The 27411-nt window shown below is 49.3% G+C and overlaps 1 protein-coding gene across 6 annotated transcripts in view; it reads left to right on the top strand.

The window, feature by feature from the left end:
* Positions 1–27411, top strand: part of LOC121283444 (protein kinase C-binding protein NELL1-like) — an 839758-nt gene that overhangs the window by 68529 nt on the left and 743818 nt on the right. For 5 of the 6 annotated variants that reach the window (XM_041198019.1, XM_041198018.1, XM_041198023.1 and 2 more), the window contains exon 6: positions 17981–18053. The exons of the other annotated variant lie outside the window; for it this stretch is intronic. In XM_041198019.1, the coding sequence (XP_041053953.1) occupies positions 17981–18053 (73 nt within the window). The remainder of the gene's footprint in view (positions 1–17980; positions 18054–27411) is intronic. 6 annotated transcript variants of the gene reach the window in all.

Below are 27411 nucleotides of genomic sequence, written 5' to 3'. Positions count from 1 at the left end.
GCGGGCTCGAAAGTACCTTTTTGACAGCACTAGATGTTGTGGGGGGCGGCTTTGTTGGTGGTGGTGGGGGGGGGGGGGGTGGTGTTACTTGGCCAGTCGGGGGTTTGATTGGCCAGTTGGGGGAGGGTCAATCTGGAGGGGTCAGCAAGGGCTGTTCGGGGGGGCCAGGTGGTTAGTGAGGGGTTGGTGTGGAGGAGCAGTTGGGGGGGTTGCATTTGGTTGTGGGGGGGGCAGTTGGGATTCGGGGATCAGTTGATCGGGGCGGGTCATTAATGGGAGGTTGGCTGGAAGAGGGGGTTGATTGGGAGATTTCTCGGTCAGTGGGTGGGGTGGGTCGAATGGTCAGTGGGGGTTTCAGTTGGGGGTGGTGTTAGGTGTTTTGGTAGTTTTGAGTAGTCAGTCGGGGGGGGTCAAGTAGTCGGTGGGGGAGTAGTGGTCAGAGGGGTCCCTTGCGGGGTAGAGGGGTGCAGGGAGTCCCATTGGGTATCCGAGTGGTGGGTTTGCTGTCAGTATTATAGTTACCCAGGAGTTGGAAGTGTTTTTAATTCTTCTAACTTTTCCAGGGCAACTATTACTGTAAGACAGTCGGAACCATCCGAAGTTTGCAATTTAAATCGTACTTTCGGATGGTTCCAAGTGCAGGGCAATTGCCAAATGGAAGTTTGAATTTCCTGGGCAATTACTGTGCAATCCCTAGCTGGGGACTCCCAGGGGGAGGTCCCTCCCAGTTATGACGCCCGGAAGTTTGAAGGTTTACAGGCCAAAATTTCTGACCAAACTCCTAACTGCATTAATTTATTATTCTTATATTGCTAATTGCTTCCTTCATCCCTCTTCATCACTGGAATCCAAACTGGTCATCTCCAATGTTGCTCTGTGCCTTTGCACCCATTCTGTTTGTTATAACTCAACATAACCTTCAACGTGTGGGTAGTCAGATTGGCTGTACAAAAGTCATAGCTTCGGCATGCCTTTGGCTTCTTTCTTAGGCTCATTATAGTCTTCATGAAGTCCTCTGACTGTTCTCCAGATAAGTATCTTTACACAGCTTAGTAAACATTGATGTTAAGTTAATTCCCATGTTTTTATTCAACTCTATCAGCATTTCATCTACTTTTCCAGTTTTTATCTCATTTGTTGTTGCTCCTATATCACTCTCTAGTATCTCTGGTCCAATGAAATCAATGTCAACATTACTCCTCTTCTAGCTCAATCCTCTCAGGTTTTTCATTTTTTGCATTTAGTTCTTCAATATGCACCTTCCGTCTTTTTCTTATTTCATTATTCTCTATTGCAGTTGTTTTGAGTCCTTAATGCTGAGTGCCATTAATCTCCTTTGCTTTCGTATTTATAAGGTTTACCCTTCCTGGTTGATCCAATTCTTCGAGTGTAGCATACAGCTCCTTCAACCATTGTTCTCATGCATTTTCTGTTTCTCTTCTTAACTCATTATTCAAGTGTCTGTGCTTCAGCTTGCCTTCTTCAGTATCGATATTCTTCCATTTTCTCCTTTCTTCCATCTTTTGCAACATTGCAGTCTTAACCCATGGTTTCTTGATCCTTGTTCCTCTTACAAACTGTATGCTATTTGTCCCTCCGTCTTTGACAGGTGCTTTAATCTGTTTCCATTGCTCACATGTCTTGGTGGTATCCTTATCCTTTCCAGCTAATGCCTTGTTTACTTCATTTGAAAATTTTTCATTTACTTCTTTCATCCTCTCTAGGCTCCCCTGTTTTCTTCATTTTCCACCTTGGATCCTGTTCAGCTGGTGTACTGTTGCTGTTTTCACAAGATGATGATCTGAGTCTGTGTCGGCTCCCATCTGAACCTCTTGGGTCCTTAACACTATTATTGTACCTTTGTCTCACCATTATTTAGTCCACTTGAAATATTCCTGTATCACCAAACATTTTCCATATATATCATCTCCTTTCATGATGCCTGCACCATGTATTTGATATCATGAGGCCTGTTCTTCTGCTGATCAGGTTAGATATGTGAGATTTGCTACTGGTATCATTATACCCAGTACTACCAGTCACAATGCTCGTGTTGTTGGTGAGTAAATTGATAGCACAGTGGAAGGTAATGGCAAAACATCACTGAAAATAACCAAGAAAAATGGCTTATGTTGGCATCAGCACAAATAAGCACCAATGGGAGCCACTTTCAAAGGATAGGTGAGGTCACGCTTGGCAGAGGAGGAAGTGAGGCCTCCCAGATTACCATCCAGCGATATCCTCATATATACAAGCTTGGTGATATTGAACGAATAGGAACGTGGAATGTACAACAAAATGCAGGAAAGCTAGAGACCCTAAAGCAAGAAATTAAACACCCTAGGATTATGTGAAGGTGACTTAATGAGTGACAAAGTGATTTTTTTTTAGTTGCTCATGGAATGGAGGTGTCACTGGCTAGGTCAGCATTTACTGTCCACCCCCAAATGCCCTTGGAGACTAAGTGGCTTACTGGACTATTTCAGAGTCAACCACATTGCCTTTCCTCAAGCACATAAGTGAACTGGATGAGTTTTTATGGCAGTGGATTCATGGTCATTATTAGACTTTTAATTCAAATTTCACTATCTGCTTTGAGTGGGATTTGAACCTGGGTCCCCAGAGGATTAACCCCAGATTACTAGGCTGGTGACAATACCACCAAACCAACACCTCCTCTTAGGAGGTGAAGCAGAAGAGGAACAGGGAGTAGCAGTAATGCTGGGCAAAGGAGCTGCCAAATATGAGCGAAGTGAGATGCAAGTCAAATAAACTGATGCTAGTGAAACTGAAGGCACAGCCAGTGGATATTATCAGCATTCAGGTAGATATGCCCACAAGCGAACATCCAGATGAGGAGGTTGATGAAATGTATGATAGAATTGAGAAAAAGTAATCGAAAAGGAGAGTGGAAAGAGTTCTGTGATTAGCACGGGAGATTGGAACAGTATTGTTGGAGAAGGAAGAGACAGCAAAGAAGTAGAGCCAATATCGTCTTGGAAATAGAAAAGAGCGAGGCCAAAAACTGGTAGCTTTTTTGCAGAAGAACAGGGCTCATGATAACAAATACATGAAAGCAAGCCAAGTTTATGCAACTGTAATTAAAAACTTTGGTTTCCTCCATGTGTCAGTGCTCAGAGTTTGGCCCAAACAATGTCATTTTCATTGGCTAATAGGGTCATATTGCAGGGAAGGTACTTAGTTCAATTATTAAAGGCAAAGTCATTTTGTGCATTTTTGTTTTCCTGTTTATTTTTAATCAGGTCTGTAGCTGTGTTGAATTTCTATGCTGCATGTTCCATCCAGACAAAAGATCTTTGTCACACTGCCCAACTTCCATCAGATCATTGCTTGCTAAGGCCAATGTTTTCATCAGTTTTCTACAGGAAAGCACTCAGCAACAAGGTGAGGGTTTTCTTCAAAAGTGTGACAAAATTTCCAAGGCTTAACACTTGTGGCCATACAGATGGCTCCATTCATGAATAGAAAGGGTTATCATTCTATGAATAAAATTATCCATGCGAATGCTCGTTGCTTGGCAGCTCCCACGACTCCTTCATCTTTGTTGCAGTTGATGGTGCCAGCATTATTTGAAGGGCCAAGAGATTGCAGAAATGGCTGCTGGAGAGCCAAGAATTTGTCCTGGAGTTCAGGCAGAGAACAAGGCCCGAGGAGAAGTAAATTGCAGCCCAACGCTTCCAAAAGGATCATAATGGGACACATCTTTGGCAAGTTTGAGCATCAAGTCTGTTGTTTGAACACGCCAGAGAATTTTAGCGCAGCCCAGCAGGATCGCTGAAATTATCATCTGTTGTGTTGGCACCTCAATTATTCACTAGTCATAACAACTTAGATGATGTGACGGAGAGCCACATCTCCAAGTTTGCTGACAGGTATCACTGTAAAGAGAGTATATGGAAGCATAAGACGACAATGATACCAATAGATTAAGGTGGAATTTAATGCCCTCCCCCATGGTAACCTTGGAAATAAACCTGCAGGACTGTGGGGTTCAAGCTGGGAAAAGGGACTGACTGAATTATTCTGCAAAGAGGTGGCATGAACTCAATAGACCAAATGGCGCGTCGTCTTCTCTATGAACAATTCTATGATTTTATGGCTGCCCGAATCAATATATCAACATGAAGGACATTTTTAACAATTGAAGTGGGGCGAAAAGGGAACTCCGTTGTGCTGTTACGCTAGCTGTTGTTCTTAACAGCTTATTTCATTTCCAGTCTCTTGGACCCTCTTTCTCAAGCTGCTTATAGTTATCAATGTCATACAATAACAGCCTGCTGTAATGAGATTGTTAAATCCTTTCATAATGGTTGACACTCTGAAATGATGAGGTGAATTTTAGTCCCCCTGCCCCACCCAAAACAGGTGGGATGGGGTAAGGTGAGATGTTAGAACTTTAAAAATCACAAACATTTTGGGTTGAATGGAGGCAGGGCAATGCGTGGGCTCCCAGGAGGTGGATTGCCCATTTGCATGTTACAATCAGGCTGGCAGCCTCAGATTTAGCCTGTTTTGCAGATTAATCCTGGACGACTGGATTTTCTAGGCCTTGGGAACCCTGATAGCTGAGGTGCGAACAGCTATTGGGAGACAGTAGGTACGTTTACAGCATTGCTTGTGGGCCAGGAGGAGCAGGAATTACACCACCCCCAAGCTTGTCCTCTTGCCTTGGTTTGAACTTGTCCCTCATGCAAAGGGCAGAATTTTACGAGTCAGCAAGCGAGGGCATGGCCTGCTCGCCGACGTGTAAAATGACACATGGTAACGCCGGGTAGAACTCCCAATGTCACCGCACCCCATTTAAATTTTCAAGAAGGCGGGGGCGCAGCGAAATCAGGTGCCTGCCCGCCGACCTGTCAGTGGCCAATTGAGGCCATTGCCAGAGTCAATTATGTAATTAAAGGACCTGCCCGTCCAACCTTAAGGTTGGTGGGCAGGCCAGGAGCCCCGGCACAAACTAGAAAAAGCAACAAGCCTCATCCACGGGCGGGATGAGGTTTCATGTAGATTTTTTAAAATTTTAATAAAGTTTATTTTTTTGAAAATTATGGGCATGTCCCAACTCATGTGTCATGAGGGGACATGTTAGGGAAATTTTATTTTTCTATTTTAAGGTTTTTGACATTTTGCAGCCGATCTCCCTGAGGCTGCACTAGCCTCAGGGAGATGAGTGTGCTCTTGCGTGTGCATGCACGAAAGAGTGCACTCTTGATTTTGGGATTCCCCCCACCTGCACAGGGAGCGTATAGCGCTTCTGTACGGGTGTCATGCTGGGCGGGCCTTAATTAGCCCGCCCACACAAAATGGCGCCGCACCTCCTATCAGGGGCGCCGATTGGAAACGTGTTTGCACCAACAGGGGGAAATTTCAGCCCAAAGACTCCCTGCTCTTGAGAATTGGACCCCATGCTCTCAATTGTAGCTGCAGGCTCTGTGTCTGGGGCTGAGATCTGATGTTCCAGCTTCCCCTGTGCTGACCGGTTTAGCAGTAGGATGGCCTGCTACTAAACCCCTTGGCCTCACTTTGCAGATGTCCTGGATGGCTGCCTAAAACAGGTGCCAACCTGAGCATCTTTAATTAGGAATTGTTACGATCTCTGCAGAGACCGATAACTTTAAAAAAGATATTTGATTTGGTGAGTGACTGAAAGGATCATGCATCAAAGTTTCAAGACTTTTACTGTAACAAACAACTAAAAGCAACACTGTATAAACATGATTCAGTAGGCAACTTATAGGCTAAACTACAGACAAGAAATTCCTCATTTAGCTTTTAACATGATTGACAAACCCATGCCATGGTTATGCTTTGCTCTGTCCCTTAAGTGGACTCTTTATTCTCTCGAAACCAGTCCATAGCTATTCTCCGCTCCCGATGGCCTGCTTCCTTTCTTCCTTTCCCAGCTTGGTAACTTCTAATCTCTGAACTAACTTTCACTGTTAGAGATACACTGGAGATTCCTTCTCTCTAGCCCAGTTTATGTGAATCTTCCAGCTTCCTTTAAATTCTCATGAACTCTATTTCTTTAGTCTGAGCATGAGCTCCACCTACGTTCTGCGTAGTGATCAATAGGGTCAGCATTTTCTCTGCAAGACTAGCTACCTCTATTTCCAGTTCTCTCTCTCTCTCTTTCACACATTGCCACTCTCTCACACTCGCTCAACTTGGGTCTGTTGGGTCTTGGGCTTCTTCTCCTCTCAAAGCCCATCTCACTCACAATGTGAAACACATGAGCCTTGTGTCTAGGCAGAAATGCTAATTAGCTATCCTCTAGACCCACAACTCTATTCTGTCTTGGAATTAAATAGACAGTTTCAAGTATAACTAGTAATAAAACTTGACATTCCAAACATCTACTTGCAAGACTTGGAGACTAAGGCCCAGATTTTTGCCACGACAGAGGCTCTCCATCATGGCAAAAATAGTGAAATAGCCAAAAATCCTAAATCCTGCCCCGAAACACTGCATTTCCTATATTTGCAGGGGCGGGACTGGAGTCAGGCCAGGGGTCATACATGCATGTTTTATGGAGACAGCTGCCCATTTACATCCGCAGCTGCCTCCACTGAAGTGGGATTTTGGTAGGCCAAGAGTGTGGAATCAACATGTGCGGATTAGACCAGGGAAGAGTTGGCCTGCACTTGGTGGACTCATTGAGATAGCCAGGTTACCCCCTTTGGATAGGTAAGGTACCCCTTTGAATAGGATCCCAGGACATCTTTGGGAGAGGTAAGGCACACTTTGGAATTGGTAAGCCACCCTTTGGGATTGTTAAATGTAGACATAACTGTCAAAGTTGTCAAAGAACTATTAAAACTCATTGGAGCTATCAAAGCTATCAAAAGATTTAACTCTGCAGGGGTTTTAAATTTCAGAAAAAATGTGGAGTTAAAAAAAATCAGTGCTTGATATTTCATTCTGTCTGATAACATAATCCTGAGGGTTATCATTATAGGATTTATGCTGATTATACAATCTGATATTATCACAGCAGGGTGCCTGTTCAGTGAGCAGTTTAATTGACATTTCCAAGTGGCTATAGAAGAGAAATATTTGTTTTCACAAGAGATTAGTTGAAGGTATTTCCTTGTATTGAATGTTTTCTTTATCAATGAGAATTTCTTTTTGGTTAAAATAGTGATGTCATCAATAGGTACATAACTTTATTTGATGTCACCATGGCTCCTGAGGTTTGTCCATGGTGGATACTAGATGAATTGGCATGGAGGGGGTAAGGGCAAAGAGTGGTGGATGGGGGGAATGTGTTGGCATGAGTTTGCACAGATTTAGTAGAGGTGCTATAAAGAGCCATGAGGATGGGCTGGGGAGATGGGTTGGCATAGGGGGTTTGAGGGACCATGAGAATGGGTAGGGGAGCATGGGTTGGTATAGTGGGTATAAGGGACCATGGGCATGAGTAGAAGGACATGGGTTGGCATGGACCATTTGAGGGGCCATGGGGGATGGGTAGAGGGGCATGGGTTGGCATGGGAGTATGAGGATCCATGGGGGATGGGTGGGGGGTATGATGTGGCATAGGTTGGCACGGATGGGGCAGGGGGATTGTGTTGGGGGGGATGAAGGGTGAGGGCTGGAGGACTTTTTTGTTTTACTTTTTTAAATTAAATTCCACAAAGTGCAAGGGCACAGAGGCAGGTCTTCTGCCTATTCTGCCTCTGCACCCGGCAGCCTCCGCACTTGTTGTGGGGAGCAGTAGGCCTGACTTCTAATCCAGCCCGCCTCCCCGGAACAAAAAAATCAGAACTGCGGTCAGCCATTTTTAAAGATTGGGTTCACAGATCCAGGAATTCTCCTGGCTCTGCGCACCTGACCCAGGAGCAAAACTCTGGGCTTAACCGCCTATCCCAGTCAGCACAGATGCTCTAGCCATTGTCTACCGGTGTGAACATCTGGAACCTTCTTCCCTGTTGAACAGTTTGTTCTCTACCACAACCCAGAGCCTCAAAGCAAGTTCCAAAGAAACCTCTGAAGAGGAATCTGAAGGCACCCTCCCTGAAGTCCCGTTACAGCACTCACTCAGACCCTCCACTGGCGCAGAGAGACTCACTTCAGAGTAGACTTGGGATCACAATCTGGTGAGCACATTGCACATTCTGATCCACAGCAGGTGAGGCAGGGACTTCCCAGGTCCCTGGCACTTGGAGGACTACTTGAGGCCAGAAGATTGCTGAGTCCGAGCCAGATGACAAGCCTCTGGACTCGGTCATGTCACAGTTGCCGGAGCTGTAAAGGCAAGCTCGGGAACATCAGGAAGGGATGTCTGCTGCATTCCTCAGATTGCAAGGTACGATGGAGGAGTCTGTCCGTCATCAGGCTGAGGTGATAGCGCTGGCATTGCAACACGCCGAGGTCAACACTGGCAGGATGGTGGCTGCAATGGAGACCATAGTCCAGGACGTCACTCCTGCACTGCTGGCAGGCTGAACTTCCATCGTTGTTGCCATATTTGGCCTCCAACAGTCTGTACATGAGAAGGGTGCTGGCAGTCGATCTCACTCCAGCTACCCCTTCCGCTCAGAGTCAGCCAGCGGGCCTCGGGCACCCATAGCGAGGGGGATCAGCAGATGCACGCTCCGGGGCCATCCACCCAGATGACTCTGGGAGTGACCAGCCCACCTAACTCCCGTCTTCCTGTGACCTCAGCAGCAGGAAGCAGGCCGGGGCCCTCCAAGTCTCACCTCTCCAGAGGATGTCTGCCAAAATCATCACAGACAGGGTGTCACAGTCAGCAGGCTGCCTCCACCTCTGCAGGGAGCACCAAGCATAGCGGCAGGGTTAGGACAGTTAACTCTTTTGGAGTCAACCAATTAAACTAAATTAACAAAATGAGGGACAAAATAAACACAGCCCCTAAATTAGGGAACTGCGAAACCAAAGACAAAATTTAAAGGAAACTTAGAAACATCAAACCAAAATGTGATTAAGGGGGTCAATAACACACTCCAGTCCCTGCAGTGTCTGCACAGAAGGCCTCAAGACTCTGTGTGCTCCCTCTCCAGGGACACCCAGCTGTGAACGTAGCCAAGGAAGAGGGGCAGACAATCGGGTCAGATGACACCCTCGATTGCCCGCTGCCTGGACCTGTTAATGGCCAACTTGACCAGGAGCAGGTGCATGAGGAGGTCCTCCTCCCTCCTGGCCCTCCCCCCCTCTTCGCACCGAGTGCTCGTAAATCTGGAGCGTGGGACTGAAGTGCAAACAAAACATCAATAAAACGTTCTTTAAAACATAAGAACATAAGAACTAGGAGCAGGAGTAGGCAAGTCAGCCCCTTGAGCCTGCCCCGCCATTCAATACGATCATGGCTGATCTCATTTCAGCCTCAACTCCAATTTCCCGCCCTCTCCCCATAACCTTCCAACCTGTTACTAATTAAAAATCTGTCTATCTCCTCCTTAAATTTATTCAGTATCCCGGCATCCACTGCACTCTGAGGTAGTGAATTGCACAGATTTATGACCCTTTGAGTAAAGTAATTCCTCCTCATCTCTGATTTAAATCTATCACCCCTTAGCCTAAAACTATGGCCTCTCATTCTAGAATGCCCCACAAGGGGAAACATCTTCTCCATGTCTACTTTGTCTATCACCTTTAGCATCTTATATACCTTAATTAGATCTCCTCTCATCCTTCTAAACTCTAATGAGTAAAGGCCTAAACTCCTCAATCTCTCCTCATAAGACAAGCCCCGCATCTCTGGAATCAATCTAGTGAACCTCCTCTGAACCGCCTCCAATGCAACTACATCCTTCCTCAAGTAAGGGAACCAAAACTGTGCATGGTACTCCAGGTGTGGTCTCACCAATGCCTTGTACAGTTGCAACAACACTTCCAACATTTCATTTGCCTTCCTTATTACCTGCTGTACCTGCATACTAGCTTTCAGCGATTCATGCACGAGGACACCCAGATACCTCTACACTGAAGCATTCTGAAGTTTCTCTCCATTTAAATGATAAGTCGCCTTTTTATTCTTCCGACCAAAATGGATAACCTCACAATTATCCACGTTGAACTCCATCGGCCAAATTTTGTCCCGTTCACCTAACCTGTCCATATCCATTTGAAAATTTCTTATTTCTTCATTGCAACTTACTTTCCCACCTATCTTTAAATAACTGACAAGGGAGTGCAGCCTACAACACCATACATATACATGGTCCACGGACTCCACAAGGCCACAAAAGGTGCGGGTATCTTGGGAGTCCGTGAACTGACACATCCTACGGTTGTACGGGACTACCATGTGCAACACCCTCTGCCCCAGGTCCCCGATGGAAAGCGGGAGGACAGTTCCATAGAGGGTCCCCCAATGGGATCTCTGCCGCCGGACGGCAACAAGGCATGCCAGGGCATGTCCGGTCAGCGGGCGAGGGCAAGGAAGTGAAGGATGTGCAGCAGCAGCCGGTACAGGAAACCCCTCCACGCTGTGCTAAAGGACAGGGAGGGCATTTCCGAGAGGCTCAAGTTGCGGGGCACTGGTTCCCGAGGGAGGGTTCAGGGCTTGGGGGCAAAGTGGAATTCCGTCCGAACAGCGGTATGCTCAGACAGAAGACCATCACGCACCTGCGCCACCCCGAGGCCCAGTATGACGTTGGGGCCGAGCTTGACTGTCCTTAGATCTTGAATGGCATTGGCTGCGAGCCGGTCATCCACGGACGCGTGATGCGTCAACACCTGAGGGAGCATACAGCCCAATCCTCCGCCACCCAGCACGTCCCCGATCCTGGTCACCCTGGCAGCCACAGCCCTCCTCTCCGCCAGCCACTGAAAAGGACAGAGGGGGCGAATTCCCGAGCAGCGGCTCTCTGACGATAGCCGCTACTCCTGACAGGGGAGAGTTGCGTTGTGAGGCGACCATGTTCCAGACTTTGATCAGGTCCTGGTAAAAGACAGGCAACGCTTGCAAGGTGCCATGAAGGTCCATCAGGTCTATAAACAGGAGCTGCACGTCATAATTCAGGGCGGAAGAAATACATCGCCAGGGCACACCATCTCAGAAGGGGATCAATGTAAAGGTATCGCTGCAGGGTTTGAAGGCAGAAGGTCACCACCTGGGTGTGTAGGCACACCAGCGCCTGACCGCCCTCTCTAGGCGGGAGATACTCAGATACTCGGTAGTGACCCAGTGCAGCCTTTTGTCCCAGAAGAAGTCGATGAGCATTCTCTGGATTTTTGTGACAAAGTCCGGGGGAGGGGTCAAAGCTGGGACCACAACATGGCGGCGATCAGCTGGTTTATGACCAGAACTCGACCCCGTTAAGACAGCACTCAGAGCAGTCCTGACCAGCGCCGCAGACCAGGATTCCTCAGCAAGGCAGAGATGGACCCCCAGGTAGAGGAGGCTGGTCCTGCTCCAGGCGACAGGCCTAAGCTCCTCGGGTAGGGGATCCATCTGCCACGGACCGACCAGGAGCCCAGAACACTTGCCCCAGTCGATCCTGGCAGAAGACGCAGCAGAGTCATTCACGCATCCTCCGCAGGTCAGCTGGGTCACCAAACATGAGGAGCACGTCATCGGCATAAACCGAAAGGACCACCCGATGTCCGGCCTGCGCAGAACCAATCCCGACAACCTCCTCTGCAAGAGGCGCAGGAAAGGCTCCACGCAGATAGAAGACAATTGGCCAGACAGGGGGCAGCCCTGACATACCCCTCTCCCAAAGCGAAGGGGCGCCGTCAGGGACCCGTTAACCTTCACTAGACACTCCGCGGCGGTGTACAGAAGTCGGATTCAGGTGACGAAATGCGTCCCGAACCCGAATGCTTGCAGAATCCCGAATAAATATTCGTGATCCACCCTGTTGAACGCCTTCTCCTGGTCAAGAGACAGGAAGGCGCTCGACAGACCAGATGAATATTGTCAAAGATGGTACGGCCTAAGGACAGTGTAGGACTGGTCAAGGTGGATCATGTGGTCCAGCACGGTGCCAAGGCGAGAAGACAAGGCCTTTGCAAAGATTTTATGATCTGTGCTGAGGAGGGAGATCGGGCGCTAGTTTTTAAGAAGGTGGAGATCCCCTTTCTTAGGCAGCAGGGTAATCATACCTCCCCCCCCCCCCCCACCCAGGACTTCTGCCTAGTTGCTCCCCAAGATGTCCCGGAATGCCCTGAAGAACTCCACAGTCAGCCCGTCCAGACCTGGGGACTTGCCCCTGGAGAGGCTGTCGAGGGTGCCGGTCAGCTCCCCCAGTCAAGCTTTCCGGCGCCCTCCGGACTGACCTGCGGCAGGTCCTCCCACAAAACTCTGCGAGCGTCCTCGCTGGACGGATCCAGAGAGAACAGGGCAGTATAGTAATCTCGGGCGATGGCCCTGATACCCTCCGGGTCCGAGACAAGGGATCCGTTATTGGCCAGCAGTGTGAGGAGCTGCTGACAGACGCCGTGCCTTTTTTCCAGCGAGTAGAAGAAGCGGGAGCCGTGGTCCAGGTCCTTGAGGAAACAGATCCATGACCTCATGTACACACCCCAGGACCCAGCGAGTTGCTGGTCCCGCCGCGCGCCCTTCTTCTCATCGTACACTGACCGCAGGGCCGGGTCCGTGTCGGGCTGACGGAGACGTGCCTCCAGGTTCAGCACCTCCTTCTCCAACTCCTCGACCCTGGATTTCCACCTCTTTGTCGACCCCCCTCGCTTACCCCTGACAGAAGACGCGGACGTGATTCTTGCCCACGTCCCACCAGAGCCTCAAGGAGGGGAAGCCTCCCCGCTTCCTCCTCCAGCCGACCCAGAAACGACGGAACGAGTCCAGGAACCGCTCGTCCTCCAGCAGCGGGTTGTTAAAGTGAGAGTTCGGGGACCCCGTCCAAGCGCAGAACGGAGCGAGCTCCGCCCACACCAGACGGTGGTCCGTGCATGGAACCTGCTGTATAGAAGCCGACAGAACGCAGGTCTAGTCTGGACGTTCCGACTCCAGGTGACACGAAAGTGAAAACGCAGGAGTCGGGATGGAGATGTCGCCAGACGTCCACCAAGTCCAAGGGCCCGACCAGGTCCCACAACATACTCACACCTAGCGTGCGGTGCTGGGCACTGAGACGGTCCCGGGCCTTGAGGGTGCAGTTGAAATCCCCTCCGAGGACAATGCACTCGCCAGCATCGATGGAGCCCAGATGAGTGGACACTTCCTGAAAGAAGCTCGCTTGTTGCTGCGCGCCCAGGGGAGCGTACACATTCACACAGTGAAGCATCGCACCCCCCCCAGACGCACAGTAAGGTGCAGCAACCGGCCTGGCACCAGCTCCTTCACCCCCAAGATCTCCAGCTGAAAATGTGGGGCCAACAAGATAGCCATCCTGCCAGAATTGAAGGCTGGGTGACTCATGTAGACCCCCCCTCGCCACTCCAGGAGCCACGTGGCTTTGCCTCCCAGAACGGTCTGGGTTTCCGGCAGGAAGCACAACGCATACTTCCTATCCCGCAGGACCGAGAAGTTCTGGAACCTGTGCTGTGCGTCCCTGCTGCCCTGGATGTTGAGACTGGCTATGGTCGTCCTCATTTTCAGAAGTATGTGCTACCTTCACCTTAATAAAAGAAGTAGAGGACTTTTTTGAAGTCTCCCTCTCCTTCAGGAGCCCAGCGAGAAACGTATGGACCCTCCGCTGGGCGTTCCTGTCCAACTCGGGGGGTCTTTAGGGCCTCGCGGGTGGACCAGAACACCAGCGGAAATGAACGCCACTGGATACTGTCTCATTGACTGCGATTACTCGCTTAAAAAGTCCTGGAGTTCCCCAACAGGGATGAGGGGAGAATCGGTGGGGGGTGGGGGCACCAGGGTACCCACCGGCTCACCCGACAACGACTTTAAGTCGTCCCCAGTGCTCACCACCGAAACTCCGTCCTCCTCCAGGTCGTCGCCTCCGGTTTCTAACCCCTCCCCCGTATTGAGTACAGGGGCTGGTCCAGAGCTGCCAGTCGGCTCCACCTCCACCTCGATCCCACCCCCAGGATCAAGGGCAGAGGGGTCCTCTCTGGTCTCCTCTTGGGGATTGGGGTCAGAGGGCGGCAGAGGCTCAGAGCCCTGCTCCCCCTCGGTACCGGGTCGCCTGGTGAGTCCGGAAAAAGCACCGGACCTAAGACAGTGGCGCCCGGCGCTGAATGTTGGGAGGGAGGCCTTCTTCACCACTGCCACCCAATGACCTAGTGAGAGGGGCCAAGAACGGAGTGCCGCAGTCCCCTGGTGGGCCAGATGACATCTTGGGGGATAAGGTGGGTTAGGGTGGGGCACCACCACCAGTGTAGTATCTTCACAGACCCCTGAGGGGCTCTGCTCAGGGGACTGTAGCGCTGGAACAGGGGTAACAGAGGTAATGGGGGGTCTGGGTTTGGGCTCCCTCCCCAGAGGGCAGAGCAAGGACTTGTGTGGTGGAGATGCCACCATCTCTTCACCAGGGGGAGGGGACACATCCAACCTCATCAGTCAGAACATCCTCCCCCTCCGAGGGGCAACGTCTCTTCCGGGGTAGGTGGGGGCTGGGGAGACCTCCATCTTGCGAGGCCCACTGGGGTTTAGGCAAGTCCACCTTTTTTTTAAAGAGACAACCGGCTTGGGGACGCTGCCGGACCCAGCACATGGCGCCGAGGCACACATGGGCCAGGGAGTACGCGCGGAAGCAGCGTCGGGACCAGATGTTATCGTGTCGTCCCCCCCCCCCTCCCCCCCCCAACCCCCAACCCCCCAGAGCCGATGTCTCTAGGGGCCCGGATGGATGTCAGGGTGGTTTTGAGGGGTCTTGGGGGCTGCCCCCAGGTGGTGGGCCTTCCTCCGCGCCTTCTTACAGTGATGGCGATGGCTGCCGGCGGAACCTCCCCTTGCAGGGAGGGAGACGGAGTGGTGACGGGGGGGGGGGGAGAGGAACGGCGGTGCCAGCTGCGGCCGCCTGGGTGGTGTTGGCGGCCTTGGAGGCTAGGGCAGTTCTCCCTCACGTGCCCCACCCCAGGGGTAATATCAAAGCACCCCCCCCCCCCCCCCCCCCCCCCCCCCCCCCCACCTCTATGCACTCCTCCCAGGCCGGGCACAAAAACCTGGCGCCGGAAGGAATACACGTGGCGAGGGGTCATTTAGGCCGAACGGGATCAGGGCTACCTCCGACTTCACCTTCCCTCAGGTGATGAAGATGAGGGAGGAGGAGCTCATCGGGGAGCAATAGATCGTATGAGCCTCAGGGCGATGGCCTCCAGAGGGTCCACCACCAGGAACGTCCCGCCCGCCGTGAGCCCTTTATCGAGGGCGAGGTGCCTCGCCCGCTCGGCCTTTAGGAGGAACACGGCCCTCCCGTACGTTTTCCAGGCCGCGACGATGGCCGAGGGGCTGACGACCCCACCCCACCCCCTGAACGCAGGCCTCGATGGTCATTGTGGGGGCGGGTGCAACACTTCACCCCAAGCTGACGGGTCAGCAATTTAAATGGTGAAGGGGCAGTGGGAGATGCAGGGGCCGCAGAGGCCACCGCCCCTGCATAGGTGGTCTGAGTGGGCCCCTCCACCGGCGAAGATGGTGCAGCCATCAGAGAGGGCTACACCCACCCCGATACAGGTAAAATAGGATCGCCCGGAGCAAAGGGGAGGGAGAGAGGACAGATTGACAAACGCCTCGATGTTTCCAGACGTTGGGGGGGGGTGGGGGGGTTTGTTTCGATCTTTGGCTGCGGGGGAGGAGCACTGCCCAGGCACAGTTCAGGAACAGATGACAAAAGTCCTTGGGCACAACTGGCTCTGGGCAGCGCTAGCCAACCCAGGCCAGGAAAGGGAGGGCAGAGTGGAGTTTCGCAGCCCTCCCTCTTTCGCTCTTCAGGCAACCAAGCAGTTGAAGTCGAGTCTATATTTTTTCCCTCAGGCACTCACCTCCGGCACAGAAGCAGTCCTTCCCCCTCTGGCTGTAGTAGAGTCCTCGACTCTCCTCGAACTCCCGCTCCCAGGCCCAGGCTCTTCAGGCCTTAGTAGGCCTCACAAGGCCCCACCCTGCCCTGCAATAGCAGGATGGAATACCAGCAGCAGGTTATCCCAACACAGCTTCAGGAACAGCTACAGGATTACCGCAGTGTGGAAATCCAACAGGAGGAGCAGCAGCCAGAAGACAGCAGCAAAACAGGAGCCACAGTCGGAATCCCACAGTATCCACAGGAATACGGCAGACTGGAAATCCAACAGGAGGAGCAGCCAGCAACAGCACACAGCAGCAGCCAACACCCAACTCTCCCTACTCCCAACTGCAGCAGCAGCAACGATTGCTGAGAGCAATTTAGGAGAATGAATTGCACAGCCTGGACACGGGTGTTAATCACTTGTACATAATGTTCACTATTGTCAATAAACTCCCAAGAATGTCTCCCTGCCTACGGCTCCTTGTTCTGATGAGTGGTGTTCTTGTCACTCAGATATGAAACCTTTCTGCACAAGATAAAGGCAGGTGTCCCAGTCCAGGGCCTCTTCCCTGTGCTCTGCGCGGCTTCAGACCACAGTCATGGTCCAGCCTCACACTCCCTGGAAACGTTACTGATGTCTGCATCTTGGCAGTGCTGGTCATTGCTGCCATAATGTAGTGCGCAGGTGCCACAGAGTTCTCTCATACTCTGTGTGCTCTCAGCAGCTTTAAGGTGGGGCTGGCCCTCATGACACCAGCATCTGAGACCAGTGATGCTGCGCACCAGCTTCTGAAGGGCTGAGGTGCTGAAGGCGGACACAGCATCAGATGTGTCTAAAGTTTCATGGCTGCATCTCTGAGATGGCCCTGATCATGGAGCACAAGCGATCTGCCCTCGGCTACTCAGGTCAGATATTCTAAGAGGCCATGTGAAGATATGTGGAGTGGTCCTCACTATATGTTGTCATAATCCTCCTGCGATTGATTGACTATTAGGGCCTCCACTGCATCTCCATGACAGGAGCATTCTCACAGAGGGTATTAGCGCTGAGATAAGGCAGACTGGAGTCAAATGCTCACAACTGTGATGTGAGGATCTACGGGGACACTTCACTGCATGTTGTCATCATCCTCCACCAATCTGGCAGCTATGAGGGCCTCCTGAGTGCACCTGTCTCATCTAGCCAGTGTGAGAGCCTCATCGCCATCATAGTCACCACTGAGGACCCCCCTCACCCTCATTCCTGTCAGCATCCTCCTCATTGAAGGAGACGTGCAGCTTCTCCATCTGCTCCTCAGCCAGCTTCTGATGACTATACAACCATTGCTGATTGTTGTAAACACCCAACTGGTTTCCTTTAGGGAAGGAAACCTGCTGTCCTTACCTGGTCCGGTCTACGTGTGACTCTTGAAAAAGAAAAGCCCTCTGAGCAAGGGCAACGAGGGGTGGACAATAAATGCTGGCCTAGTCAGTGATGCCCACATCCCATGAATGAATGAAAAAAAAATACCTGGAATAATCTCCACAAACTTGATTGATAACTGCTGATATTAATTTTATCCATAGTAAAAGTATTTGACTTGCCCACTTTTGTTTTGTGAATGAATAGGTCTGTAAAAGATTCTCAATTAGTGAATGAATCATTAACATTATTGAATTTTCATTGTGCATTTGACATAATGATTGCACTTTGGCTTTGTTATGAAATGTGAGTGTCCCAAATCTGATTGAAATTTGGTAGAGAGACCCTGCCATTAATAAAGGAAGTTATAATATGGAATCTTACAATGAGCACTAAGGTTATGGTTTTTTTTATTTTAAAACTGGACGAAGGCTTTCCATGAGGTTGGAGCATCTAATCGCCGTTGTTTGACTTAACCAAGCACACCATGGCTGGCATAGACGTCATGCTGTGAAGTAAAACGTATTCCTGAAGAGTCTGACTGTTCTCTCTGTCAGAAATTGTTCCAGCCATTTGTGAGTGATTCCAGCCACATGAATACTAATGTTCTAAATTTGTGTCACACTGTGATTTATGCTCATTTCCCCCTATTCTGTGTGTGTTTTTTTTTTAGGGCATTTTGCAAGATGTCAAAATCATCTTGATCCCTAATGGATATATAATACAGTGCCCAAATCTTAATCGCAGTAAGTACCTAGTATGTTTCTACCATAATACCTGTCAGTCACGACGCATTATTGAATGAACATTGTGGAAACATGAGTGAGTGCAGGAAAATCAATTTCAAGTCACATGTCCGAAATTTATATAAGTTTGTATATATAAAGAGTAAATATTAAAATGGAAATTATGTCTTTTTAAAGCAGTTTAATTGCAGTTTTTTTCCTACTGAGATTTTTTGCTGCGTTAGATAGGAATACCAATTGATCCGTTTAATCTCCAATGTTTTATTTCTGACATGTTGCATGTTAGACGCTGAACAAGACGAAGATCGTTACATTCTGAATTCCTATAAAATATTTTTGTTCTTGACATTGGTTTGGTTGAGTTGGTAACACTATTGCCATCCCATTCAGAACGTTGTGGGTTCAACTGCAAACTATGGACTTGAGCTGACACTTTGCTGCAGTACTGAAGGAGTGCACAAGTGTTGAAAGTACCTTCTTTCAGATGTGATGTTAAACCGAGAATCCATCTGCTGGCTCAGATGGACATGAAAGATTCCAGGGTTTAACTTGTGAAAGAGCAGGAAGCTCTGACCAGTATTCTTCCCTCACCCAGCGCTGCTAAAAATAGATTAATTGATAACTTTATTTATGTGCTGTTTGTAGGAATTTGCTGTGCACGAATTGGCTGCAGCATTTTCTTGCAAAACAATAGCGATTGTACTTCAAAAAGTAGCTGTGATTTGTTGTGGAACAAAGTGGGGCCTCTCCGGTTGCTATTTAAAGGCAAACTTAGTCTTCTTTTTCTTCCCTTCCACATGGAATGTATTTAATTATCATTCTTAAGATGGTATGTTTTCAAAAAAAATTGTCATTCTAGTCACCCTTGTGAAAAAATTAAATGCCAGTTCTTTGTAATGCCAAACATTACATGAATAACCTAGGTTTTTTTATATAGATCACCAGATTCTCATGACATCAGTGATAGTAATTGCAGGACCAAACTCAAACTGATGCTACAAAGTTAATGAAAGAAAAAAGATTTGCATTTATATATCACCTTTCATAATGTTAGGATACTTCAAAGTGCTTTATGGATACTTAATTACTTTTGAAGTCTCATGTTAGATAGGAACCTACGACCAGGTTAGGAGGGGTGAGCTGACTCCTCTCTTTGTCCTGCTCCTGAGTTGCTTGATGTTGCTAATTCAATTTGTACTTAACTGTGTACAACTCAGTGTAAGAATTAAGCCCGCCAGATTCCTTGAGTTAACAAGTAAGGAGTTGGTTTTATCGCTAAAACTCACTCAGGTACAGATACAGAAATCTTTTACAAAAGGTTTTAGAATGTACGAATATATCCAACTTCCCACTAATGCAAAAACACATTCCCCAGGATTGCTCAAAATGAAATAAAACTTTACAAAGTATCCGATGTTAAAACTTGGCCAAAGAAAAAAAAAAAGGTAAAGTCAGAAAATTTATTCACCAATTGTGCAAATGCTTGTTCACAGTTAGAGAATCACTTCCCATGGTGGCTGCTGGTACTCAGGTTTCTCACTGAAGGAGTCGTTCTGCAGTCATGGCTGGTTGATACTCTTTTCTCTTGAAGGCAGTGATGTTGAGTTGGAATCCTCTGTTAAGAACTCTCGGTTTGGAGCAGTGAGGCCTTATGGTGGATTTTCAAAACCGCAAACAGGACTGTATTGAGAGAGATTTCTGGGGTGGTGGGGGTGCGGGGGCATAAGCTGTTGCCCCTACTGGCGCTGTGATCGTCTCTGTCTGTTAGTTGAAATCCAAAATATTTTATACCCAAGAGGTGGGTCACGCGACCTCTGTCTGGGGCTCATGTCAGTCACTGTCTCTGAGAGCTCCGTGTGTCTCCATAAAATGGCTTGTGGCCTTCACAAATGCAACTTAGTAGCTGCTGTAGGCTAGTGCGTTTGTTTAACACAAAATGTTCTTTTCAAATATATATAAGGTGACATTAGGAATTAATATTCTATATAGTACAACTTGGTAACGTTAGTCACTATTGTAATGAAGTAGATCATTCATTTTACAGTGGATGTTTTCACTGTAAATTACAAAAATAATTTGAAAGGATTCAGAGGTTAAAGATAAAAATAATTAAGAGAATTGGTAAGGTGGATGTGGATTTGAGAAGTAAGGGATTTTGCTGCTGCAAAAACAAGCCAACTTATAAAGAATTGGTTTTTTTTCATCTCTGGAAACACGTTGCCACCCAATTGAACAATGACTGTGAAGGGAATTTGACAGATCGTACAGTTTGTAGAAAAATATGAAGCTGTTAGATTTGGGTCCCAGAAGAGAAATGGGACTGGATGTTCTTTTTTTATCCCTGAGCCCTTTCAGCCAATTGAACTAGAGAGTGTGGAGCATATTTTTCCATTACTCATCAAAGTGCCTGCAGATGTAAAGCAGACTGTAGTTTCTGCACATATGAATTTTTACTCCAGTGAATTTCTGTTCCCTGAATCAACATCATTGTCACAATCTGAGCTCGGATTTGGAGAGCTGATTGGTGGACACGGGCATTATGGAAAAAGAGCAACCTCACATGAGGAAGTGGGCCCTTTAGCCTGCACCCACAGCTCTGTACCTAGAGCGTGCGCAGAGTGGTTCTGAAATCGTTGATGTTGGTATACCAATGTTTACCTCGATTTCTCTCTCCCTGCACTTTTATTTTACCAGAGCGGCTGGCGTATTTATTAGCGGAGAGGGATTTCAGATAATTTCACTGCCCATTCAGAAACAGCCATGAGTTTTTAGGGTGAAATTTATACTGTTTAATGGGGGTGGAGCAGGTGAAGCCAGATAGAAGGCCAGCGATAGGTAGGGGCGAAGGAGCGATTGACAAAGATGTCAAGGACAAAGGGACTGTTAATGTTAGTGGTAAGGGCTACTGACATGTCTTCCTTCTTCCTTAACCGAGGTTTTTTTCCCACCCAGTATGGTTGACAGGGCCCTCAACGGTGTCCGGCCCATCTCTCAGTGTTTCATATGGACTCTTCCTTCCGGGACACCCTGGTCCACTCCTCCATCACCCCCAACACCTCACCCCCTTTCCACGGCACCTTCCCATGCAATCGCAGAAGGTGCAATTCTTGCCCCTTTACCTCCTCCCTCTTCACCGTCCAAGGGCCCAAACACTCCTTTCAGGTGAAACAGCGTTTCACTTGCATCTCCTTCAATTTGGGCTATTGTGTTCGCTGCTCCCAATGCGGTCTCCTCTACATTACAGACTGGGTGACCGCTTTGCTGAACATCTTTGGTCTGTCCGCAAGCAGGACCCGGACCTCCCTGTCGCTTGCCATTTCAACACACCACCCTGCTCTTATGCCCACATGTCTGTCCTTGGCCTGCTGCAATGTTCCACTGAAGCTCAACGCAGACTGGAGGAACAGCACCTCATCTTCTGATTAGGCACTTTACAGCCTTCCGGACTTAACATTGAGTTCAACAACTTCAGATCATGAATTCTCTCCTCCGTCTTCACCCCTTTTTATCCCTTTTTTCAAAATTCATTTTTATTTTTTATCCACTTATTTTCATTTTTAATTACTTTAATTTTTATTCACTTATTCATTGCTTTATCCCCCGTCTTATCCCATTTCCGATCCTTTTCCTCCCCCCCCCCCCTTCAAGGGCCATCTGTTACATGCTCATGTTGTTCTTTCCAGAGTGCTTACTCTTGTCCTGCTATTATCACATTCTGCTTTCTGACCTTTATGCCACCATCAGCACCTCCTTTAGCCCTTACCACTACCATTAACACCCCCTTTGTCCTTTTGTTAGTGACATCTTTGTCAACCTTTCCTTTGTCCCCACTTATCGCTGGCCTTCGATCAGGCTTCACATGCTCCACCCCAATTAAGCAGTGTAAATTTCATCACATTTTTACTTCTCCACAGCTCTGAAGAAGAGTTATACGGACTCATAACGTTAACTCTGTTTCTCTCTCCGCAGGTGCTGTTAGACCTGCTGACTTTTTCCAGCATTTTGTGTTTTTGTTTCAGATTTCCAGTATCCGCAATATTTTGCTTTTATCAGTTTTTAGGGATTAGCTCTCAGAGATTATCGTATAGTCGACCCGTTTCACTTGATTGTGCTCTCATCTGGGTCTTTCTACCAATGGAAGTGTTTCTGGCTCCTGCACATTTCAGATGCAAAATCTTGCAAGTGTAAGACCTTCCACCTACAGAGACCTGCTTTCAAGGTTGTTCCCATTAGCCCTTTGGGGAGAATGATGCTAAGAGGAAAGCTACTGGAAAAATAAATGGCAATGAAGGAGAGAAAAGAAGGGGACAATGAAATGGAGTTGGAAACGGAATGATTGACAATGAATGGGAGAGGGTAGGAAGCAGATGTTAGCCGTTATTTTTTGAGCAGATGGGGCAGAAGTTCAGCCCGACACTTTGGTGTGGGGAGGAAAAAGAGTGCCAACATTAACTGAAAAATGGGTCGCGAGGGTGCCAGGATGTACTGAGGTGTGGGTGGGGGCAGAGTGGGGAAGAAAACCAGTGCTAACTCAGGCTGGAATAAGCACCAGCTTAAACTGAGGAGTTGGTAGGGAAAGGGGTACCAGCCTGAATATGGGGGTGGGGAGACAGGGATAAGAGTGACAGTACAAATTGAAGGAGGAAATGGTAGGTTATTGGTAATGTCACTGGACTAGTAATTTAAAGGCTTAGGCTGATGTCCTGGGGGCATGGGTCCAAATCCCACCATGGCAGCTGGTAGAATTTAAATACAGTTATTTAATTAATAACATCTGGAATTGAAAGCTAGTTTCAGTAGTGGTGACCATGAAACTACCATTGATGATTGTAAAAACCCATCTGGTTCATTAATACCATTTAGGGAAAGAAATCTGCTATCTTTACACTGTCTGGCTTGCATGTGACTCCACAGCAATGTGGTTGGCTATTAACTGTCCTCTAAAATGGCCTAACAAGCCATTCAGTTGTCAAGGGCAATTAGGGATGGGCAACAAATGCCGGCCTTATCTGCGATGCTCAAGTCTCATGAAAGAATAAAACAAGATTGTCACTGTCAAAGAGTAGGGAGTATGGAGGGGTGGGGTATGGTGCCTCTTTGACTTGGGGGTGAGATTGGGAGGGTGACTGTTTAGCCAACTCTTGGTGAAGTAATGGTCTGAGGTTTAACAATTAAATGTTTAGTATTTAATTAAAAATGAAAAACAAGAACTTATAACACATTAAATTATGCTCGTTAAACATATTGCAGTTTTAATTGTGAAGTTGCAACATTGCTTAGGGGAGAATTTGCTTGAACTCTTTCAGGAATGCACTGCCAGTGTTCTGCCTGCAGCATTTGCACAGCCTCCTTCAGGCTTTTATGCACTTTGGTTCTCTTTTACCCCTCCCCAGTGCAAGGAAATGAGTATGTACATGCCCACAGCTTTAAGTTCCAAGTAAACTGCTCGTCTGCACATCATGGACAGGGCCATCCTTAAGTTGTCCGGTTTCTTCTTTGAGGAGACAGAATGGGGCGAACTGTGCAGGTGTATTTGAACCTCTTGGTCAGCTTTTTCTGGCTGGCGTGTATGCGCAACCTATTTTCAGGTCCAGTGGTTCCCAAGCTTCCTAAACTGAACTGAGTGAATTAAGCCGCAAAGCAATTTTGGTTTTTCCAGAAATCTCCATCAGTCTCGGCAGTCCTGTGGGAGATGGTTGAATTGGTCTCAAATCGGTAGAACGTCATCTTGGGAACCAAGCACCCCTTCATCTTGTATTCCATTACCCAGGGGGCATCGAGATGCCCCAGGACATCTGAGCTGCTCATGAACAGAGTGAGAAAGGGTGGGAGTTTTGTGGCTGATAAGGTTTAGTAACTGTGCGTACTGTCAATATCTGCCATGTCTCGAGTTCTGGCAGCGGTAAAGCAGGTCACCCAGTGCAAGATAAAAACAAAAAAACTGCGGATGCTGGAAATCCAAAACAAAAACAGAATTACCTGGAAAAACTCAGCAGGTCTGGCAGCATCGGCGGAGAAGAAAAGAGTTGACGTTTCGAGTCCTCATGACCCTTTGACAGAACTTGAGTTTGAGTCCAAGAAAGAGTTGAAATATAAGCTGGTTTAAGGTGTGTGGTGGGGGGGGGGGGGGAGCGGAGAGAGAGAGAGAGAAGTGGAGGGGGTTGGTGTGGTTTTAGGGACAAACAAGCAGTGATAGAAGCAGATCATCAAAAGATGTCAACAACAATAGAACAAAAGAACACATAGGTGTTAAAGTTGGTGATAGTATCTAACTCTTTTCTTCTCCGCCGATGCTGCCAGACCTGCTGAGTTTTTCCAGGTAATTCTGTTTTCACCCAGTGCAAGATATTGATTCGGGTCTTTTGGTTAGCGGGGGATTGGGAGTGCCCACTGCTGACTGCAATTGAAACTGCCCACTTAGCTCTTTACACTCGGGCCTTTGCACCTTCCGATTCTGGTTCCAGTTAGTATCCAGTGACAGGTGGAGCTGGGAGGCAAAGTGGCAAAGTGTAATTCCAGAGCAGTCACCACCCCTATCACTCTCATCAGTGCTCACCGCCCCCACCTCCCCACAATCCTCATCCCCCATCCCTCCTGCCAATGCTCATCCCTCTACCTCCTGACAATGTTCACCCTCCCACCTCCCTGACTGCCAAACGTCCCCACCTCCTGACAATGCTCACCACCACCCCCCCAACCCAACCCAACCCCCCCCCCCCACCCGGCCACCTGAACAATGCGCATTTTCCCTGGGCCTCGCACTTCCTGACAACTGTGACCCTTCAGATGTCAACTGGATAGGAGCCAGGGATTCAAGAGGCTGAGTCGGAAAGGTGGGGGGTGGTGGGAACATTGCCAGGAGGAGAGGGGAGCATTGCCGGGAGGGGTAGTGCGGTGAACATTATCAGGAGGGGTGATCAGCATTGCTGGGACAGGATGTGAGCATTGTTGGGTGCTTGGGGGAGGGTTCCTGCACTGTGTCAGGGTTTTTGTGGATGCTGCAGTGCTTTCCCAAGAAGGCTTTACGCCTGCTAGGAAAAGCTTGAAGGAAATCGGTGTAGAAATCAGAGTAAGTATAGGGCAGACAGCCCAAGTTGGCATGGTTATGGCCATCTCATTCCACTGTCGTAGGGAATTGTGCAGCTGCCTGAGCAGGGTTAAAACAGCAATCGGAAGTTTAAACTTCCCGCGTAAGTACCGCACATGTGCCCACATTGGGACTTCCTCAGGATCCTGAGGTGCATCAGGATGAGTCGTTCGCCACTCCCCTTCTTGGAAGATTCAGGCCATAGTTCGGAATCAAGCACCAAGACAGCTCAACAATTCACATTGGGCTGAATTTTCCATCTGGCAGGGGGGGGTGCAGACCGGGAGCGGGCGCAGGTGGGCGCTGACCTGATCGCCGCCCGCCATTTTACGTGGCCAATTAAGGCCCGCCCAGTGTATTTCCCGACTCCCGAGGACAGCGGGAGTGTGCGGCTGGCGGTGGTGCGACCCGGTCTGTTTAAAAGTAGGTCTGGCAGCCTTTTGTAGGCTGCTCACGATGGCCAGTGCTAGGCCGCCGCAGAGGGGTTCGGGTGAGCAGGCCAGGCTGCAGGGTAGGCCAGCAGGGGGCGAAAGCGCCCCTCGGTTTTCCGATGACTGCCTTGCTGCCCTCCTCGAGGAGGTGGCAGTGCGGCGGGAGGTGCTGGTTCCCCAGGGCGGGAGGAGGAGGCCCCCCCCCCACATGACAAAATGCGCCTGGGAGGAGGCAGCGGAGGTGGTGAGCTCCTGCAACATGGTGAGGCGCACCTGGATCCAGTGCAGCAAGCGCTTCAACGATATGTTGCGCTCTGGCAGGTTGAGTACCATGTTGGCATTGGGCATTTAACCCAGCAGGTCGGCTTACCCCCTGTGGCTCCCCTCCACCCCCCCCCCCCCCCCCCCCCCCCCCCCCCCCCAAGTCTCAGTGTCTTGACTACGTTGAATCATTGACGGCATTTTTCCTTTTCTGGGTAGGTAAGCAGATAGCGCCCATGCTGAGGTCAGCCTTAGTGGGTCATGAGGAGGTGAGTTTTCCCCTGCAGCATGTCCCACATGACTCGTTTGGGGCAATCTGGAGGAACTGCACCTAGGCGCAGAGTCAGAACTCCAGGACATGTCCTAGTCAGGGTGATGAGATGGTGGAAGGAGAGCTTCAAGGTGGCGCGGCAACGAACCATCTGCTGCCCTCTATGCTGCACGTGCTTGCGCCTCCTTGCTATGGGAGGAAATACCGTGTGGTTCCTAATGTGATCGAGGCAGCATCTGTCCAAGGGGGTGGGGTGGGGAGCTGGTCTAACACCTTTGAGTGATCGGCTGCAGCAGGGTGAGGAGGCACTGGAGGCCTGACATGTCCCATTCTGGTTGGGGTGTGCCATGTGTGAACAGAGTCCATGTGCAATTTGCCCTAATCAATGCTCTTCTCTCTTTTCCAAGAGAAGAATGCGCAGAACACAGTGTGTGAGGACTGGAGGAGGCCAGGAACAGCTCTTCATACTAAGCCGCTTCGAGCAGGAGGCCCTTGAACTGGAGAGGCGCCATGCACCCAGGTCTACTGGTGTCGGTGAGGCTGGGGTGCCACAGCCAGGTATTTATGCCCAACAGTGAGGTCATTGTCCTCCCAATGGCCATAGCAATGATGATTGTTAAATTAGTTATTGTTGCAACATTACTGGACCATTGGTTATGGGAGGTTGAGCGCATAATGAGCCGGGGGGACAGGGGTGAACTTTGTCAGTGTCTGCAAACTAACTGATCCACTGTCCTTGTTCTTCCTTTCAGCATCATCAGAGCATGGACGGGAGGAGAAGCAGCAGATTCCCCCTCTCACACCCGAGGGGCCTGAAGTCTCACCAGCATCACACCATTTCTGCGAGGCAGGCACCAGTGCAGATACTAGCTCCTCCGTGGGAATTAGAACATCGGCTAGTGTCCCGGGGCACAGAGGTGAGGGCACTACACACTTGCTAGAGGAGCTGGCAGAGACAGAGAGTGCCCATGGCGCCAGCAGTTGGAGGACTGCAGGGGACCGGGCACATGCTCAGTCGGTTCCTGATGATGTGGCTCTGGAGTGGCCTGCGACGCTTCAGGTGCAGGAAATGCGGCCGGGTGTGTGGGAGCATCTGAGGGAGATACATGAGGCTATGCTTGGCTTGGTCTCCGTGCTGAGGAGTCTACATGGAGTATCGCAGAAGCAATGAGCCACATGTCCAAGCACCAAGCGTCCTCCATGGAGAGACTGGCGACCCTCTTGGAGAGCCTACTCCAGGAGTAGGACTTCCTGGGGATGCACTCTGACCAGCAACCCTCACATCAGCAATGAGCTCAGCTGATCTCT

This window comes from Carcharodon carcharias, chromosome 10 (genome assembly GCF_017639515.1).
Source record: "Carcharodon carcharias isolate sCarCar2 chromosome 10, sCarCar2.pri, whole genome shotgun sequence".
Classification (NCBI taxonomy): Eukaryota; Metazoa; Chordata; class Chondrichthyes; order Lamniformes; family Lamnidae; genus Carcharodon; species Carcharodon carcharias.
The sequence above is the reverse complement of the archived record's forward strand: the minus strand, read 5'-3'. Positions and strand labels throughout refer to the sequence as shown.